The sequence below is a fragment of the Cervus elaphus genome, chromosome 12, assembly GCF_910594005.1.
Source record: "Cervus elaphus chromosome 12, mCerEla1.1, whole genome shotgun sequence".
Lineage (NCBI taxonomy): Eukaryota > Metazoa > Chordata > Mammalia > Artiodactyla > Cervidae > Cervus > Cervus elaphus.
The window spans coordinates 22,992,629-23,011,583 of NC_057826.1; the positions used below are offsets into that span (position 1 = coordinate 22,992,629).

General features: G+C 43.8%; 2 protein-coding genes across 4 annotated transcripts in view; one reads left to right on the forward strand and one right to left on the reverse strand.

Annotated features, from left to right (window-relative positions):
• The first annotated feature begins 3,784 nt into the window (after positions 1-3,784).
• Positions 3,785-10,818, forward strand: PIGH (phosphatidylinositol glycan anchor biosynthesis class H). Of its 2 annotated transcripts, none has more exons than XM_043919293.1 (4): positions 3,785-4,053; positions 7,608-7,817; positions 8,271-8,351; positions 10,161-10,818. In XM_043919293.1, exons 1-4 carry the CDS (start codon positions 3,844-3,846, stop codon positions 10,251-10,253), a joined length of 594 nt encoding a protein of 197 aa, XP_043775228.1. In that variant the 5' UTR covers positions 3,785-3,843; the 3' UTR covers positions 10,254-10,818. The 2 variants fall into 2 exon arrangements, with proteins under 2 accessions (XP_043775228.1, XP_043775227.1); XM_043919292.1 differs by having other exon boundaries at positions 3,787-4,053; positions 8,268-8,351.
• Positions 10,819-11,806: 988 nt separating this feature from the next.
• The window catches only part of PLEKHH1 (pleckstrin homology, MyTH4 and FERM domain containing H1), a 53,236-nt gene continuing 46,087 nt past the window's right edge, over positions 11,807-18,955 (reverse strand). For both annotated transcript variants that reach the window (XM_043919287.1, XM_043919286.1), the window contains 7 exons: positions 18,758-18,858; positions 17,631-17,772; positions 16,396-16,538; positions 16,155-16,284; positions 14,517-14,603; positions 14,102-14,248; positions 11,807-13,196 (listed from right to left, as the gene is read on the reverse strand). In XM_043919287.1, the coding sequence (XP_043775222.1) occupies positions 13,086-13,196; positions 14,102-14,248; positions 14,517-14,603; positions 16,155-16,284; positions 16,396-16,538; positions 17,631-17,772; positions 18,758-18,858 (861 nt within the window). In that variant the 3' untranslated portion in view covers positions 11,807-13,085. The remainder of the gene's footprint in view (positions 13,197-14,101; positions 14,249-14,516; positions 14,604-16,154; positions 16,285-16,395; positions 16,539-17,630; positions 17,773-18,757; positions 18,859-18,955) is intronic.

Here is an 18,955-nt window from a genome sequence, read left to right on the forward strand (position 1 = left end):
AGTCCTTTTAGTTGGCTTTTTAAAAATTGAGGTATAATTTCAATATTTATCTTTTTAAAACCCTATTTCTTTGGAATTTCTTTTCGCTTAGATGGGCCTCTACTTTTTCTCCCCTATGAGTACGTGGTCCTAAATAAAGTCTACTGTGAGTTAACACAGTAGCAACAATCATTAATGTTATATCATAAGAAAAAAAAACAATAAAAACTATAGAATAAGACAGTATTCTTAGAAAAACTACGCCATCAATGAGTGTAAATACTAAGAGAAAGATCTATAGAAAGGTTTTAAGAATCTAGCATGGGGATTTCCCTGGTGGTCCAGTGGTTGGGAATCCGCTTTCCAATGCAGAGGATGCAGGTTTAATCTCTGATAACGGAACTAAGAGCCCACGTGCTACAACAACTGCGTCCACACACTTGAGAGCCTGTTCTCCACAACTAGAGAGCGCCCCAGTGTCACAATGAAGACCCATCGTAGCCACAAAAAAAAAAAAAAAAAGAAGGAATCTAGCATAGGCCATAAAAATAAAAAGTTATCTGAATTCTTTGGCTAGATATTTTTCTTACCATTCATAAATACTCAGCTTCCAAGAACAACTTCAGCAGTTGAAGTAAGTACCTGTTTTATCAAAAGTAGGTCAGATTATTCCTGTTTATTGTCACCACAATGCTCAAATCACTCAAATATATTTTCTAGTTCTTGTAGCCAGAACTCTTTGGAAAGTGTAGCGAAGACTGGCCAGTCGTTCACCAAATCATTTTTCTTTCACCACTTGGCATACTGATAGACAGTGTTTCCCGGCCTCCTTTGAAGTTCCGTATATCCATGTTTATGAGTTCTGCGGGTCGAAGACTTGGCCATAAAACCCTCCCAGGAATGATCCTCTATGCTTGCCCCCTCATCTGTTAGATGCAGAAGATCCAATGGAAGGAAACATGAGGAAGCCCCAAGGGATTGGAAGCCGCTAAATAGAAGGTGTCTGGGTCTCTGAGTTACCACTAGGCAGAATGACGAGTCATTTGACCAGAAGCACTTAAATGAACTATAGACAGACAATAAACCAACATTTATTGTTATGCTACTGACATTTTATTTTCATAGCAGTTTTTGACATACACAGGGTATGTGTTTCTCATACTTCCTTTCTCTGCTTCTCCACAACTAAATTCACTAGGGAATTAGTTTGAGACTCTTTTAGTGACACTGCAAAAAGATATCATTAATAAAACTCCATGGAGAAACTTGCCAATTGCTAAGTTTGAATTCTTTTTGTCAGCCCGCCCTTCCTTGCTGTTATATTCCATCGACATTTTTTTTAAAAAAATTTTATTTATTTAGTTCTATTTATTTATTTGGCTGCATCAGATCTTAGTTATGGCACATAAACTCTTAGTGGCAGCATGTGGGTTCTAGATCTCCAACCAGGGATTGAACCTGGACCCGCTGCATTTGGAGCACAGTCTCAGCCTCTGGACTGCCAGGGAAGTCCCCTCCACCGAACTTTTGAGGCTGATGAATACTTTGAAGTCCAAAATTGAGAGCTAAAAAATATATATATAAATATATATATATAAATATATATATCACTCCTTGCTGTCTTTACAGGGTTATGGTCGTGAGAACTTGTCACTTTATATCCCAGGCAGCATCTAAGCAAATGGCAAATACACAGATTTCAATTTCTACTGCAGATAAGCAAGTTAAGAATACGATCTAACAGAGCAAAGTGATTATAAAGATTGTGGAATTACATTACCATATTATTTGTCCCTAGAATTTAATATTTAATATAATAATTTAATATTCAAAAATTTAAGTACTTTAAATACATTTAGGTGTCTTAGGTGTCTTTTTTCTATGACTCTAGAGTGGTGAAACTTCTGAGCCTACACAGGTTCTTCACATTTTTTGTTGTCACAGATACACAATAATGTTTGTAAATGAACACATAGAATTTCAAACAAAAGTGAATTAAAATAGTTATCAGAATATTTTTTTAAATGTTTTATGGTAATATGTGTCTCTGTTGACACATTAAATAAGGAGATCTAGTAATTGGTCTAATAATTACTGCAGAAATTTTGAAGTAATGAGTGGAAATGACATTTTGAGAATATTATGAGATGAAAATATCTGTGGTTTCTATCAGTGACAAAAATCACAAGTATTACTAATACTAATTGGTTTGTTGCCGAATTCACAATCAAAAGAAATGCTAAATTTCAATCAGAAGTTAAGAAAATAAAGATAAAACTTTGATTTTATCTATGGTGTGCAAGTTAAGAACTCTAGGACTAGTGGTTCCCCAAAAACACTGACCGTGTTTATCTCTGAGTAGTGGAAATATGGATGGTTTAAATTTTTCTTATTTTTTATAACCATGTATGGTGACAATGTTTTTTTTTAATTTAATGGACTAAACTGGGTCTTAATTGTACACGTACATAATCTTCAATCCGTTGCGACATGCAGGATCTTTAGCTGTGGCATGTGGGATCTAGTTCCCTGATCAGGGATGGAAGCCAGGCCCTCTGCATTGGGATCACAGAGTCTTAGCCACTGGACTACCAGGGAAGCCTCTCTTCTTCTGTATTGTTCAAATTTTCCATAATAAGCAAACATCACTTTTACCATTATAAAAGACATAACATGATATTTACAAAAATGAAAGCGGTGTATTGCTTGGTAAGCTTAACTATACAGAGATAAAATTGGAAAAACAAAATAATGCTTGAAGAAAAAGGAAAACAAAATCCTGGATGAAGATGGAGAAACTGAAACCGACTTTCATCAGGACACAAGTTCATGAGACCTTTATACCATTCATCTTTATACACAAATTCTTTAATACACGATGGTGCCCCAGGGCTGAAGCGCCATAATTCTTTTAATGGGCCACACAGGCACTCTTGGGCCACATCCCAAGTAAAAAAGAAAAGGGAATCCACACCACAGGTCTCTATTACTCATGAGTTTAGTAATTTTATTATCCATACCTTCTGCATCCTCCACTCTTGCTAACCCTTCCAGCCAGGACTTGTCTGCCTACTCACTGCTCCACTTAATGGTCTGGGAGAGAAAACTAGGCAATGAAACCCAATCTCCTTACCAGACTCTCCTGGTTCTGACCCCTCCCTACTTCCCCAACTTTCAACTGCATTTCCAAAGCATTCGCCTCTCTGACCTATTGATTCCTCCAATAGCCAATCCTGTTTCAGCCTCGGGGGCTTTGTCTTTTCTGGTCCTCCTTCCTGGCAAATTCCTCTTCCCGAGTTCCCAGAGACTAGTCTGGCTCCATATCCTTGCAGCTCTGGTATATTTTCTCTGAGACTTTCCTGACTCCCAAGCCACCCCTGCAGGTCATATTACTGCAACAGCACTCTCTGGAATTATTTCTATATTGTTTCTCAATAGGAAGGAAGCTGCTTGAAGCCAGGGACCTTGTCGATCCTGTTCACCTCTGTACCTTCAGCACTTAAAATGGCCTGGCACCGAAATGAATGAATAAATGAATGGTATGAACGAATACCTGCTGACTGCCTCCTGGGGGGCATACTCTAGTTTGTAAATAAAAATCAGTTTGTCGAGTGGAAAGCACGTTAATAGCGGTTTTCATCTGTCCGCTCAGGCACTGGCACCCCCTACGAATCTCGGTGGTATATACACTTAGAATCCCGGCCGCGCAGCGCGTGAAAAGACAACCCCTCAAGAGCCTTCGCCGCCGTCCGCGCCGAACTGCGGCTGCGCGCCGCCAGAGGAGGGGCGTGGCCAACCCCGCGGTGGGGAAGTGAGTCCAGAACCAGCGAGAGGACGCTGGAGGGCGCGCTAGAGCGGCGCGGCATGGCTGGGCCTGGGGCCGGCGAACCGGCCATGGAGGACGAGCGGAGCTTCTCAGATATCTGCGGCGGCCGTCTGGCCTTGCACCGCCGATACTACTCCCCTTCCTGCCTAGAGTTCTGCCTCAGCTGCCCTCGGATCTCGTTGCGCTCGCTCACCGCTGTCACCTGCACCGTGTGGCTGGCGGCCTACGGACTCTTCACCCTCTGTGAGGTAAGGCCGGCCTTGGAGTCGGGGGCTCGGGTTTGGAAGGATCTTTGGGGTCTTAGGCTCGAGCCCAGAGCTGTCGCCGGACCCTCCTGCAGGCGTGCGGCCTGGAGGGCAGAAACTCGCTGGTTCAGGGGACGCCATTCCGCTGCTGGACAGCTCTCTTCTTTCCTTAACGTTGAGTGAACTTTGCGCTCTTGTGCTTTATCCCTGCTCTGGAGTCGCTGCTCTCTGCCCTGTGGTTCCACTCAGCATACATCTCATCCTTGCTCGACAGCCTAAAACGTTAACTTCCGTGTGCTCTGTGTAGTACACGCTCACGGTAGTTCAGTTCCAAGAGTTCAGAGAACTAGGTGGATGATGGATCGTCCTTACCCATCACTTCCACTCGTCACAGGAATCACTGCTGACAATACCTTTTACAGTCTTCGAGAAACTGTCTTTGCCTCCGCAGTTCTCACACGCAGGTTAAGAATCTCTCTCTTTCAGGGCGGTCTAACCTCCCCCACCCCACAATCACTACCCCACTTCCAAGTATTTTCTAAAGCACTGTGAGATTTCAGAGATGGGTGGTTTCTGTGCTTAACTTCCAGATTCATTCCCACCAGTGTTTTCTCAGGTTCCGTTTTCACACCTCTAAAATGGAATTGATACCTTCTATACCAGCGTCACAGCATTGTGAGGGGTCGCAAAGAGTCGGACACGACTGAGAGACTGAACTGAAAGTAACCTTATCTTCCTTTAAACTCCATTGCAGTACTTCTTAAGGGCTCTGTGTACCAGAATTTCTATTTTTCCGCCTACTCAAAACTATTAATCAGAGTAATGAATCTCAGCTAAGATAAGAAGAAATCTGTTGGAGGAATTCATTAAGACATGTGGTTTTACTTCAATCCAAACCAATATTGAATTTTTAGAATTTCAGAAAGAAAAATTAAGTATAAAACATGCAGGGGTAATAAAGTTTTGGGCAGTGATTATAGGAAAGCTGATATGGGTCAGACCCCCCTACGTAAGCAAATGAACTTACCTACAAAATAGACTCACAGACTTAGAAAACAAACTTATGGTTACCATAGGGGAAAGAAGGGGGGAGGGATAAATTGGAAGTTTGGGATTGATATATACACACTACTATATTTAAAATAGGTAACTAACAAGGACCTACTGTGTAGCACAGGGAACTCTACTTAATATTTTGTAATAACCTCAATAGGAAAAGAATTTCAAAATGTGAAGATAAATGAATATGTATAAATGAATCACTCTGCTCTATACCTGAAACTAACACATTATAAATCAACTATACTCCAAAATAAAATAAAAAATTTAAAAATAATATTAAAATCCCCTAAGTATATACTGTTCTTCATTCCTTCTTTCCTCCCAGTTTTTGAATTCACAGTTCTATTAAGATTCTAGGTTTTTACCTTACTTATTCCAACCTAGAATGTTCTTCCTCTGTCCTAAGTATATCTGACAGCTAAGTATATCTGTCAATAATCACCACCTCCTCAGCACCAGTTTAATCCTGCTTCCTTAGAAGTCTTCATAGGATATTCCTGTGTGCTTTAATTAAACTCTCTCTTTCTTGCTTTTTCTCTTTCTCTGTTAATCCTGTTTTAGTCACTTCTATATTATAGTATTCTCCAAAAATATTTTATATATTTTAATCTTGCCTCTAATAAGTCTGTAAGGGCCAGAACTAAAGTTTATCTCTCTCCATTCTTCCATAATGCTTATTCAGTTCACACTATATACAAGACACTGTACTAGGTACTAGACATTTAATTAACTCAATGTAGGTATTTCTGGGCCCACCAAAGACCCAGCACATAGATTTCTCCATCCTCCATTTGTTAACTAATAAATAATTATCTAGTGCAGAGGTCAGCAAACTTTTTCTTGAAAAGGCCAAATAGTAAATATTTTCGGCTTTGCAGGTCTCTGTCTCATATTCTTCTGTTTCATTTTCTTTATCAACCCTTCAAAAATTGTAAAAAAAAACCCCACAAAAACAGTCTTAGCTTAATGTGGACCAGACAAAAGCAGATCACAGGTCCAAATAGTTTCTAGATCTCTTATCTAACTCTTAACTATGTGTTATGTAGAAAGAAGTACCAGAGCTGGTCAGTAGTTAAAGCAATAAAAACAGATTTCATTCAGAAACTATTGCAGTGGGAGAAGAGAGACCTCAGTATTGAAGGTTGGGTTCAATTCTGAATACAGCAGGGACCAGTAGAAATTCATAGCCAAAGAGCAGGGTCAGTGGTCAACGGATGCAAAATTACTAAAAGGAAACATGAGTAAATGGGGGATTCTGGCTAAATTGATTCGACAGGATTCTTGCTGAAGGCAGGCCAGGGTGATCAGATAACCAAGGTGAGCGTCTTCTCTAAACTCACTTAGCAAGAGTCTTGCTACAACTTCGCCAACAAGGCCTGCATTGTTCAACAAGAGTCTGACAAGAGTTAGGTCAAAGAGGGTATCTTTTCAGTAACAAAGATTAGTAATAAAACACCTCCTGCCCTCAAGGAATGACAGCCATAAATTAGTGAATCTCTTGTGATTCTAGGTCACCAATGATTTTTTTCCCTGTGCCTTCCTTCTAAATAGCTTTTTTGGGAAAAAAAAAAAAAAGGAAAACAAAAAAACATACCTCGATAGAAAAACACACTTCAACTTCAGAAATATTAAAAGGTTGTAAATGTGTCTTAGAGTCAAAGAAATAATACCATTTTGGAGGCCCTTAACACAGTTATTTCAGCTAGTCAGTCAGCCTTAACACATCAGTCAGTCATAACCCAAAGCAACCAAAAGAGCCCTGAATAGTAAGATCTTTATTATTTAACAAAACCAGAGGGTATAAGAAGCTCTAGAGGGCATAAGAAGCTCAGTTGATTTAGGTTTTTTATCTTACCAATCTTCTAGTCTTTACCTGTCCTCAACCTAGCTTTCCACATAGCAGAGGCCATGTAGTTCTGGGCATCAAAACTTCAGGATGAAGGGGCCTTCTCTTCCTTGGATCTCTTTCTTGAGATGGACTTAGTTTTCTAGAAAGCCCTCCAGCAGACTTCCCCTTATATGTTATTGGCTAGAGTTGTGTCATTGGTCCATTTCTGAACCAGTTGTTGGCGGGAGTATTAGGAAGCAGGAGTGGCTGTTGAGTATTATCTGCTGCACTGTGCTAAGCATTTTATTACTGTTCAGTCTGAGATTTTGCTACATATTTTACTGATGAAAGGTGAGAAGAAAAAATCTGAGTCCTTAAGTTGCAATTTTGGAAGAAAAATCTCGGAAAGTAGTGTGATGGATATCCTGCTGAGGGAGGGTCTCCTCCCCAGACCTGTCCATTTGTTGTCTGGATGTGTTTTATCATGTGCTTCCCTAGCACTGCAGAGCCCAAATAAAAGTAGCTTCCTCTTCCTTCACGCACGTTCTTCCTATTCATTCACCTCACAGGAAAACAAAGGTTTTTTCCCACATTGTCTGGAGTTAACTTATTAACCAGCAGAGAAACACTTGTTAACCTTACCGCCTGTGTCTGGCTTTCTCTTCAGAACAGCATGATCCTCTCTGCTGCCATCTTCATCACTCTCTTAGGCCTGCTTGGTTACCTCCATTTTGTAAAGATTGATCACGAGACTCTGTTAATCATTGATTCCCTGGGCATCCAGATGACCTCATCCTATGCCTCAGGCAAAGAAAGCACCACCTTCATTGAGATGGGCAAGGTGAAGGATGTCATCATTAATGAGGCTATTTACATGGTAAGTATTTAAAGTGGTAAATGTTACAGGCCTCCCTAGAGGAGGCAGCCCATGGGGTGTGTCTGGATCTAAACTGAGTCTTAATACCTAAAGTCAGTGATGTCACAGAATTAAACTTGAGGGCTCCGTGTACTAGTACTTAGAGTGTTTTCTTTTTGGCTGGCATGTCTTTAAACCATAAAAGTAAACTTGTATTGAAAACAACACCCTTTATTCTTAAAGAGATGCAGTAGGTTTTCATGGATAGGGAGTTAGCATTTCAACTTTATTGTCTAGCCCAGCCTCAGAATCATCTCTGGTTGTTGTTGTTGTCTTTTTTCCTCTAAAGAATGAGAATATACCTCTCTCTCAGTTCAGAAGCTATCAAGTGTTATTTCATTTATGAAATGTTTTGAGGAAGAAAACTGAGTTTCACCTAGATCTCTCCTATTTGGTTTATTTTTCTTACAGCAGAAGGTGATTTACTACCTCTGCATTTTATTGAAGGATCCAGTGGAACCACATGGGATATCCCAAGTAGTACCCCTCTTCCAGGTGAGCACAGAAGACTTTTCTTAAGTTTTTTCTCCAGAGAAATCCTTTACCTTACTCCTTCTCTAAGCAGATCCACTGCTTCTTAGGTTCAGTAGGAATGTAATCTTCTGTTGTCAAGAATATTTGAGGATTCCTGAGGGCTATTTTTACTAAGAATTAGAATGTTATTTCAGAAATTCCTTTCTGAGGCAGATAAAACTTTCAGAAATATTAGGAACCTATACAAATTTTAGAGATAATAACACATGTGTAGCAGCTTCTGCATATATATCATCATTCACCTGCTTCGACTCTGTCAGTCTGCCAGGATGTGATTTTTGTTGTTGTTTAGTCACTAAGTCGTGTCTAACTCTTTGAGACTCCATGGACTGTAGCCCTTTAGGCTCCTCTGTCCATGGGATTACCCAGGCAAAGATACTGGAGTGGTTGCCTAGTTCCTTCTCCAGGGGATCTTCCCGACCCAGGGGTGGAGCCTGGGTCTCCTGCACTGGCAGGATTCTTTACCACTGAGTGACCAGGGAAGCCCAATATATGATTTTACACAGATGCTACTGATCTATACAGACTGCTGCACACTGTTGTGGTATCTTGCTTGTTTTCTTCAGTTGACTCTTTTTTTTACATCTTTTTTTTTTTAATTGAAGGATAATTGTTTTACAGTGTTGTATTGGTTTCTGCCATACAACAATGTGAATCAGCCATAATTGGTTTTTTAATATATATTTTTTCATGTATCTACAAAAGCCATTATACTTAATTATTTTAAATAATTATATCATCATGTCAAATATCAGTTTATTTAGCCACATCATTTGCTAGCTTTTAAAACCACATCCAGATTATTTTTTATTTTGCTCTTAGAAAAAACATACAAACATAATTACAATAAACTATTTTATAGGTATATAAAGTTATATATGCAGTTAATTCTGCCTCACTGCCTTTTTCACAAAGGATTTAAGGCAGCTAAGCTAAAATTCTTTTGCATTATATCTCAAAATTTTATTAAAGCTTATGAATACTTTCATAGATTTTAATATAATAGTGTTTGAGATTTGGCTCTAGAGATTAGACAACTTTACTATACTTTTGGGAATTTGTGCTTGTTTTTATGTAGTCTTGTCTTAACAGTAGTTTTAGCTATTTTTTAGTTTAGTATATAGTTAAAGGAATTTAGAGTTACTAAATTTGTATCTCTTTAAATAACAGACTTTTATATTTCCTTGTAAGTATTACCTATCAGTATTTTCTCTTGTTTTAAGCTATCCATCTCCTCTATTAGTCAAGCAGATACTACATATTGATTATGCATTGTAACAATTTATTTTAGGTAGCCAACTTTTATTAAATATGCTTTCCACATACATTTTTCTCATTCTGTGGCTTTTCTTTTGATTGTATTCATTATACAAAATAATTTGAAATATTTACATATTAAAGTGCCCTTCTTGTCTCTGAGAGCTGCTTCACAGCTTGTGACACTTCCCAAGAGGGCCTGTCCTTGTTACTCCCCTTTCTTGCTCTTAAGCGGAGGTCATGAAATTTAGACAGATTAAAAACTGTCTTTTGAGCTCCTGCTTCCTACAGTTCACAGGCTGGGCTGTGGGCCTGGTTAGGGATTACTCTCAGCAAAGTCCTGTGAGGCCTGAACTTCTGCCTCTCTGAGCCCACACCTGTGCCGTTTAGACGTCCCCCCCGCCGCCGGCCCGGGTTGTGGGTGAAAGATCAAGGTTGCACATGGACGCAACACCACTAATCAGTCTCTTAACGTTCATCTTGACTCTGCATTTCTCCCCCTTTGGAATTCAGAGTGCCAAGCCCCGGCTGGACTGCTTGATTGAAGTATACAGAAGCTGCCAGGAGATCCTGGCACACCAGAAAGCCACATCAACAAACCCATGAGTCCCAGCATTCAGAAAGCCAGTAATGTCTTCAAAAGGAGATGACTCCTAAGCCACAGTGGCTGGCTTATTTTCTGTATTTTAAACCTTCAAGTGGACATAGTCTGAGAAACCAGTATGGATGTGGTGGATCTCAGAGTCATAGAGCAGGTGACTGGAAACCTAACTTATTGTGTGATATTGAGCAAAGTATTAATGTATATTTTAGTGTTCCTCTTGTAAGGTTTTATTTATTTTACCAATTGAGGGGAGACCTCGAAACTCTATATTAGGAGTAATGTTGACTAAACGCACTTTGTGAGCATACTTGGGCTTACTTTTTGTTGGAATTTATAGAAAATGGGAAACTGACATCAACTCTTTTGATAAAGATAATTTTTCCAACTTTGCAGTATCCCTGTATAAAAGTTAAGAAAGAAAAAAAGGCAAGCCCTTCAGGACTGGTTACTGGGAAGCAATATCCTACAAAAGACTAGTCTCTGTCCACCTAGCTCCTGGGTTCTGTACAGGGTTACTTTATGATGATTCTCTTAATAAACAGAACTTCTTCCGAAACATACACCACTGCTTGCTTCAGACAGCTGCTTTTTATTGACAAACATGATCGTGGCATTTCAGTCAAGGGTGTCAAGCACATTAATACTCTTGTTACTCAGCATTGTCTATGGCTCCAAAAACTTCTTTTGCCAAGAGGGATGAAACAAAAAGCCAGACAGAAATTTGACTTTGGTTCCCAGACATGTTGAAGAAGGATAAACATACATACTGTAGAAGCCTTTGTTTATAAGGCAGTTTCTTTTGTATAAAATCAACAAACTAGGGAGGATTCCTGAAGGGCGGGGAAGAAGACAGGGCAGGGGAAACAGCTTGACCCTCTAAACTCACTATAAACACAGCTCCATCCCTGCTTGCTTTTTCTTTGGGATTTTTTTTTTTTAAACTCCTGAATCAGCTCTTTTGATAAAAGATAATTTTTCCAACTGTGCAGTATTCCTGTATAAAAGTTAAGAAAGAAAAAAGCAATCCCTTCAGGGACTGGTTAGTAGGAAGCAATGTCCTACAAAGGACTAGTCTCTGTCCACCTAGCTCCTGTGTTCTGTGCAGAGTAGTTCTGTACAGGGTCCTGGAGATGATAATATCCTTATTTGCCTTAGAGATACTCACGATATTACAAAACCAGAGCTGTAACTTCTGCCTTTTACACCAGCCCTGGAAGGGTTATCAGGAGCCTGTGGGACATGTGACATGTGACTTGTTCGAGGTAGAAATGTCTCAGCTAAATCCCAAATCCTGGGGGAAAGGGAGAAACCAAAATGGGAGGCAGCTATAAAATTGCCAGCCTGGCAAAGTCCAGTTCATTTAAAAGAGGCAGACACGCTGATGTGCTGCCTTTCTCATCATGCTCCTCAGTGTAAAGCGTGAGAGAGGGGAAGCGTACGGCAGCTGAGGTGTTCAGATAAATGAGTTCCAGCCTTGCAGTTTCAGCAGTGTGCCCCCACGACACACTTTGTTGGGGTTAAAGGCTTGGTTCATGGATGCTACTGCTAAACCATATAGTTTGTTCAGCACTTTATTGAAAAATGATAAGGCTGTCTTAGAGTTATGAAATAAAACTCAGTTTCTCCAGTGTTGGAAAATCAGAGTATAAATGAACTCTTTCGTCTTTTTTTTTTTTCCTGTCAGGGGAGGGCGGAGACAAGATCTTCTCTGCACTCAACAGCAGGTCTCACTTGGGGGGGTTGGGGAGATATTGGTATCATTGGGAAGACAAAAGGTGAAAGAAACTTTGAATTTCTTTCACCAGATGCTCTCAGGCATCAGATAACACATGTGTGTGCTCTGCCCTCAAACTAATTCCCAGTGCAAGTTCACCAGAAGTCTTAAGCAAATCCAGGCTCACAAGCCTGGAGGGGGGATCTTCTGTTTCTGAGTCATTTTTAGCAAAGAGCAGGATGCATTTGCTCAGTCTTTCAATGAGCAGGGGAATAAGTGACGCCCACCTTCTACAGTAGTAAGCACAGCCTTCACTGAGCCCTGTCCAGTCGTTAAAATGAGACAGGGAGAGGTCAGGGTGGACCCATCCCTGCCCTTGCTTGTACTCAGCTGGGCTGACGGTCCAGTGTGAGGAGAACAGCCTCACTCTCGGGGTAAAGCACCTTGTCCTGCAGGGACAGGGGCCTCTGCCCTGGAAGGGCGCCATTGATGCCTCGTGTGTAGCAGGGGAAGGGGAAAGGTGGGTCGACTCCTCTGTCTCCAGCCCCGCCAACACCTCTCCCATGTGGGAAAGGAAGTCTAGCCTGAGTGAGTTCCAGGCTTTTGCTGAAGTTCAAGTGAATTGGAAATTCTAGTCCTCTCCCGTTCAGGGATGTCAGAAAAACTTCAAGTATAAATCCCTGCGTGAGGACCATAGACAATATAAAAAACACTAGTCTCCCTGAGAACAGCAGTGCAGGGAAACTGACGTACAGCACTGATGCCCTCAGTAGTCAGGGATGGCGGGCCAACCCTGTGTCTGGAACCGAACAGCGTCCACAGCTCAGTATTTTTGTGGGGGGAAAAGTGGTTTTTACACTGGGTCTGGATTTCTAAAGGTTGGCCCTGGAACATGATAAGGCACCTGGAGAGTAAAGGCTTCATGGACACCGAAGTACACATTTCACAGAACAACCGGGGCGGGTTGCAGGGGGCTATCGGAGCCATCACAGTAGTATCACACCCGAGGATGCGTGTCTCTCATCCCAGAGGGACCAGGTGGTGGTGGGGAAAAGGACAGGAGGAATATTCACAGCAACGTTGGCCCCTTGGCAGCACAGGGAACAGAAGCAAAGAACTGTCATCCATGCAGTTCCCATGGCTGGCAGGCAGCAGTGGGGGTGGTGGGTGGGTTCACAGTTGTGGAGCAGTGGTTCATGTAGCTGGCCAAGATGAAGGTCATCTCTGCAATCTAAGGAGACAACAGAGAAATGAAGGAATGGAACTAGCTTTGGCTTGAATCCTGGCTCTGTCTCTCATTAGCTGTTGCACTGGGTACATAAGCTTCTTGGGCTTCGGTTTGTCTCTTAGATACCCACCCAGGGTGGAAATGTCCAAGGCGGGGGATCATTACTGGTGAGGGTCAGACAACCAGTGAAATGGGCGTCTGGAGTCCACAGTACCTCCTGAAAACAGGAGGACCAACGTTCTGCTCTGGTTGTCTCCAAGCTGGGGCAAGCGGCCTCCCTGGAGGAAGGGACCTGTGTGTCCTCTCCTTCGGCAGGGGCAGTATTAAAGGAGGAGGTTTGTCAAACTCCAGCTTTAGGATTAAAACAACAGGGTTTCCAGCTGCTCAGAAGGGAACCAGGAACTATAAATCAGAACTTCGGTTTCAGAGTCTCTGGAATTGTTATTTTTCCCAATCAACATTTCCTGTACTGAGTAGGAACAAAGCCCTTAAAGTGAAACAGGTCTTTGGGCCTTCTTCAAAACCCCAGGGAAAGGGGGGCCCGTGCTGACTGGCCCACTTGTGACCAGTGCTGGGACAGCAGAACCCAAGGCAAGGCGAGAGCGCCTGGAGGAGGAAGCCGCCCTGGGCCTGGGCCTGCTGCAAGGACGAGCAGCGAGAGGCCCCCCAGCTCAAGCTGCCCGGCGCGGTGGCTGACAGAATGGAAGTAGCGTGAGGAGTGCCCCCACCAGCCCCTCTACCTACCAGCCCAGCATCCTCAGGGGTACTGATGAGAGACAAGCCCAAACGTTTTTGTTCGGGCGGGGCCCTTCTGGAGTATTATCACAACCTCAGTTTCCTTTCTATGCTCCAAGCCCACCTCATCATACCCGATCAGAGTCAAATGTTTTAGCAGCTTTCAGGCCCACCTTGGGAGCAGCCATCCGGAAGATCAACTTCTCAATGTGACCTTTCCCAGAGCTCTGGTCCGGAAGGGATCTGATCACAAGCATGAAGTCATCTCGGCAGCCACCAAAGGTCGTCACCCAAGAGTAGGGATACGTGATGTGCACTTGCTGTCAGAAGCGATCCAGTTAGTTCCTGGGCAGCCTTCCCCCTGCCTCCTGAGCTGGGAGTCTCGTCAGACCAGGAAAGAGAAGTCTGAAGTGGCCACACTTTGGAGAGCTCCATTCAAATGTCTATAGCTGTGTCTAGACTAGAGGACAGTAGTGCTTCGGGGGGCGGGGGGCGGGGGGAGTGGGGGCAGAGCAACCACGGTCACTCAGCTCAGGACTCTGAGTGCAGACAGGAGGAGCCAGGGAGCCAGCCCTCACCCTCCCATACCATAGTGTTGTGGTCCAAGATGCTGACTCCATCCTCATTCACAGCAATCCACACCAGAGTTCTCTCCTTGGAAGACAGCTGTGCAGGCTGGGGGAACAGGAAAATCCCATCAGACCGAGTCACAGCTAGGATTCTGAACCACTAGAGCTTTCTGAGGTAGAAGGCACATCCAGGGATCTCCTAGGCAGTGATTTCCAACTTTTTTCTCCTTTTGGAAAACACAGATGATGGTATTTGTGCAGCATGCTGGATAAACAGACTGCTCGTGGCGGGAGGCATCTGGCTTGGAGCTCTGGCCACTTACGAACTAGGCTGAGTGGGGAAGGGTACCACTTTCTTGCAGTACCCACAGCCCACCCTGCTACGGTACAGAGCAAGGCACACTGTTCCTGCTGCAGAGGCCAGCCCTGGCTGTTCCGTCACAGGCATGGAGAAGAGGCTGTCTTCTCCTGGCTCTCAGAAACTGAAAGCATTCCACCCAGTTTTTCCCAGCACCAGTGCATCCTGCTTCAACCAATTTTCTAGGGACTATTTTTTTAAAAATCAGGAAAACAGTAATGCAACCTTAAAGGCTTTAGGCCCTACCAGGGAGAAAAGTGACTATTTGGTGGACAAGTTCTAGAATGACTAATTTTCCCTGCCAGGGTTGCATGAGGGCAATCTAGATTTTCTATCTCTTCTACCCAGAAGTCTGGGGGCAGAGATGGACATGTCTCTTTCATCAGGAGCTTTCCCCAACCTTCCAGGCCAAGAGGGTCCCCATGTTATATGCCTTTATAACACCCCTGTACTTTTCCTTCATGGCACTGTGACAACTTGTAAAAAAAATTATATATGTATTTAGAGAGAGAATTATTATTTGATTAATGTGGCCCTCCCCTACTAGATAGAAAGCTCCATGAAGGCAAGGACTGTGTCAGATTTGCTTATGTCTTATAACCGCAAACAACCAGCACAATGCCTGAGACATAACAGGAGCTCAACAGTTCTTCGTTGAATGAATGAGTGACTGTCTATTGTCTGATCTGTGTCCTCAGTGAACAGGGCCACAATCCACCATTGAGGACAGGACACTCTGTGTGGTTATGTACAAAGTTCACACATACCAGATACCCAGTGAAGAAAAGTTCCAACTGAAATTACTGTTGGCCACCTGGCCTTCATGCAGGAGAAATGAACTGTTGCCTGAGGGCCACTCCAGGTCAGTGGAGATGTGTTTGTTTAGGTTATTATACTAATACGTCCTTTCAAACTTCTTTTCAAATGAAAGCACTCTTGAGAGGGACGTCCACATCAAGTCTGAACCCTGCTGAGAATTAGTTGACCCTATCTTTTTTTTTCCTCCAGGGGTAGGATTGGGAAAGAAGTCAATAAGGAAAGTTGAGGGTCACCCAGAAATAATCCTGGTCCAAAAGCAGTAAGTCACAATTGCCCTGGATCAGGGAAAGCTTGCAGCAGGCAAGAAATGGGTGGAGAGATTGCGACCCCTAGTGGTTGCTAGTGTGCAGGCGGGCGCTACGGACTGAACTGGCTCAAACCTGATGGAATCCACGAGGAACTTAGGGGAGTTTCTGATGGGATGGGGGGCTTCCAGATGGGATGGTACCCACTCCTCCCACTGGAAACGCTCACACTCACCTGAGCAGCAAAGAGCTTAGCACCAAAGAGGGGCCATTTCCGGGCCACTGCCAGGTAGATGCGGACGCACTCAGGAGAGGAGCAGCCGTGCAGGGCCGCCCACTTCGTGGTCAGCTGGTCTGCCAGGAGCCTGGTTTGGACGGATGGAGAGACAGGGCGCCACGTTTCTGTCGCAGCTCTGAGGTCTCCCCAGCTCTGCAGCCCTCCCCACAGTGACTCCCTGCAAGACCCTGCAGCCTACCTCAGCTGTTCAGCGGGAGCCCCGTGTCTGTAGCGCCTTGGGTAGAACCTGTCCAGGACCTGCTGGAGGTGATGCTGAGCCTTGGCAGAGAGTGTACCCCCAGGTCCCGGCAGGATGGTCCTCTCCAAGTCCCCGTACTCTACCTGCAGTAGAAGCACGCGGAGGGACAAGTCAGGAAATTGGATGTGCATAGGTATGGGTGCGGGCCTGCTGAGAGGTACAATAAACCATCATTTCATTCCTTTATTCGTGAGGAGGGAATGGATGGGAAAAAAAAAAAAAAACATTTCTTGTGAACAGACCCTTTATCTCAAGTTTTACAGACACCAGAGAAAAAAATCTTAGGGTCCAAGAATATTAAAGATTGTCAAGTTCAACTTTCATTTTGCAGCTGAAGTCATGTGCCTTATCCAAAGACACAGCTAATCAGTGGCAGACAACACTACAGAAATTCTGACTTCTAATCCCAAACTATGGGATACAGGGCTGAAGATGCTACAGATCCTACAGTATAACAGTGTTCCAAATGTGGCCATGAGAGTCAGATGCTTGACTTAAATCCCAGTCCTGCCATTTACCAGCTTTGAAAGCACAATCAAGTTAAACTCTGTTTAGTTTACTCTCCTACAAAGTAAGAATGAGAACTAAACAGGGTAATGCATATAAAACACTCAGCACAGGGCCCTCTCTAGCATATTCAGTACAAGTTTATTAAAGATCTACTATTATTACATCTCCTTCTTCTCCAGCATATAAATCCAGGCTCTTTCTTAGGGGAACCATGAAGGCATCCCAGATGCCTTTGGCAAGACAGCCTCCTAAAGGCAACAGGGAGAAGAGTCAAAGCCAGAATGCACGTTCCTTTTCCCAGTTCTCACTGCAGTGTTTGACAGCTGGTAAGTACACATTTTACAACATACATTACCTAAGAATCATAGTACAACACTGTAAGGATTTTTGCTTTCAAAATGCAAAAGAGAACTAAAGTATAGATAAGAAAAGTAAATTGGCCAAGATCTCACAGCAGTTAGGTGACTGGACTCAAACCTAGGCCCCTGGGTTCCGGCTCTCAGTATGTGTCTGCAGGGAGACGCTCTACTAGGTAAGGAGCCAGCAAGGCCACCCTCTCTGGCAGTTCAGATCCTGCAGAATCCTCTGTGTCCCCCGTGTGGTGCATTCCGCCTGCGAGTCCAAGACGGCCCCCTGACCCTCCTGACTCCTGGAAAGAGCCTCACCTGAGCCATCAAGGCAGCCATCTCCAGGGCCAGCTCCTTGTTGACAGGAAACCTCCCTGCCACGATCTCTCTGTTAGTTTGCGAGGCGAGCAGCAGACGCTCTCGCTCTGTCTCCCCTTTGACTTGACTCCGAAAATACAGCCTACGGGAGAGAGAAAGAGAAGCCAGGAATCAACTGGAATCCTGAACAGATGAGGCTGTCTCTGCATCTGTTTCTCTTGATTTCCAAAGAAAAAAACTACTCTTCTTATACCATTTGTGAGTCTGTTTTCCACTGCCTCCAGAAAATTTAACCAAGCAGGACACAGAGAAAATACAGGGCCACCAGATCTCACAGCAACAGTAGCGTGTGGTTAATTCTGAATTCACCTGTAGACTTACTGGATTAGGTGAGGGGAAGCTGGTACCTGGTGCATGCACGGTAAGTCACTTCAGTCATGCCCAACTCTTTGCAACCCTATGGACTGTAGCCTGCCAGGCTCCTCTGTCCATGGGGTTCTTCAAGCAAGAATTCTGGATTGGGTTGCCTTGCCCTCCTCCAGGGGGTCTTCCCAACCCAGGGAGTGAACCCATGGTGCTTTGCATTGGCAGGCAGGTTCTTTACCATAGCGCCACCTGGGAAACTCCTTTTTCACAGTTTACTAGGGAACTGGATAAATTAAGATGCCAAGAGACTAATGGAAATTATTTGCCTAGAGACATATCTGAGATGAAATTTTCTTACTCAAAGTGATATGGCTCAAAGTCAGGATGGCTCCTGTATTTCCTGGAATTGGTATAGGAGCAATTTATTCTTTAGCCTTAAATATCTAGTGCTCAAAATCTTCCTCTCTTAATGTAGCACATGTAGCCACCTGAGGAAGCTGGCTGGGGTTCAGGGGTGTGTGTGTGTGTGTGTGTTTGCATGCATGGGTGAGTGTGCAGATACAGTACAGGAACCGAGAGCCTGAGCTGTCCAGGGTCTCACAGAGACCAGCAGGGCCAGCCTGGGCCCCCAGCTCATGACCAGTAGGCAGTGTTATATCTGTGGGCCTGTCTGTGAAGGACAGGCCTCCAGTGAAAAGGTGAAGAGCTGCACCCCAGCAGCAGCCCTCTTGCTCGGTCCCGCCTTGGGCAGCCCTCAGGACCTGTTCTTGTACATCAGCTTCACAACACGTGTGCCACCCTCAGACTTTCCGGCATGCAGCTCCTTCAGGGCTTGTTCCCACTTGGAGATGGCATCACAGATCTGCAAGATGCAAAAGAGCAAAGTCAGAAAAGCCCCCGATGAGGGGAAGAAGGTCCAGTCATGCCTGCACCCAGGCAGAGCAGAATGGTCATTCTCC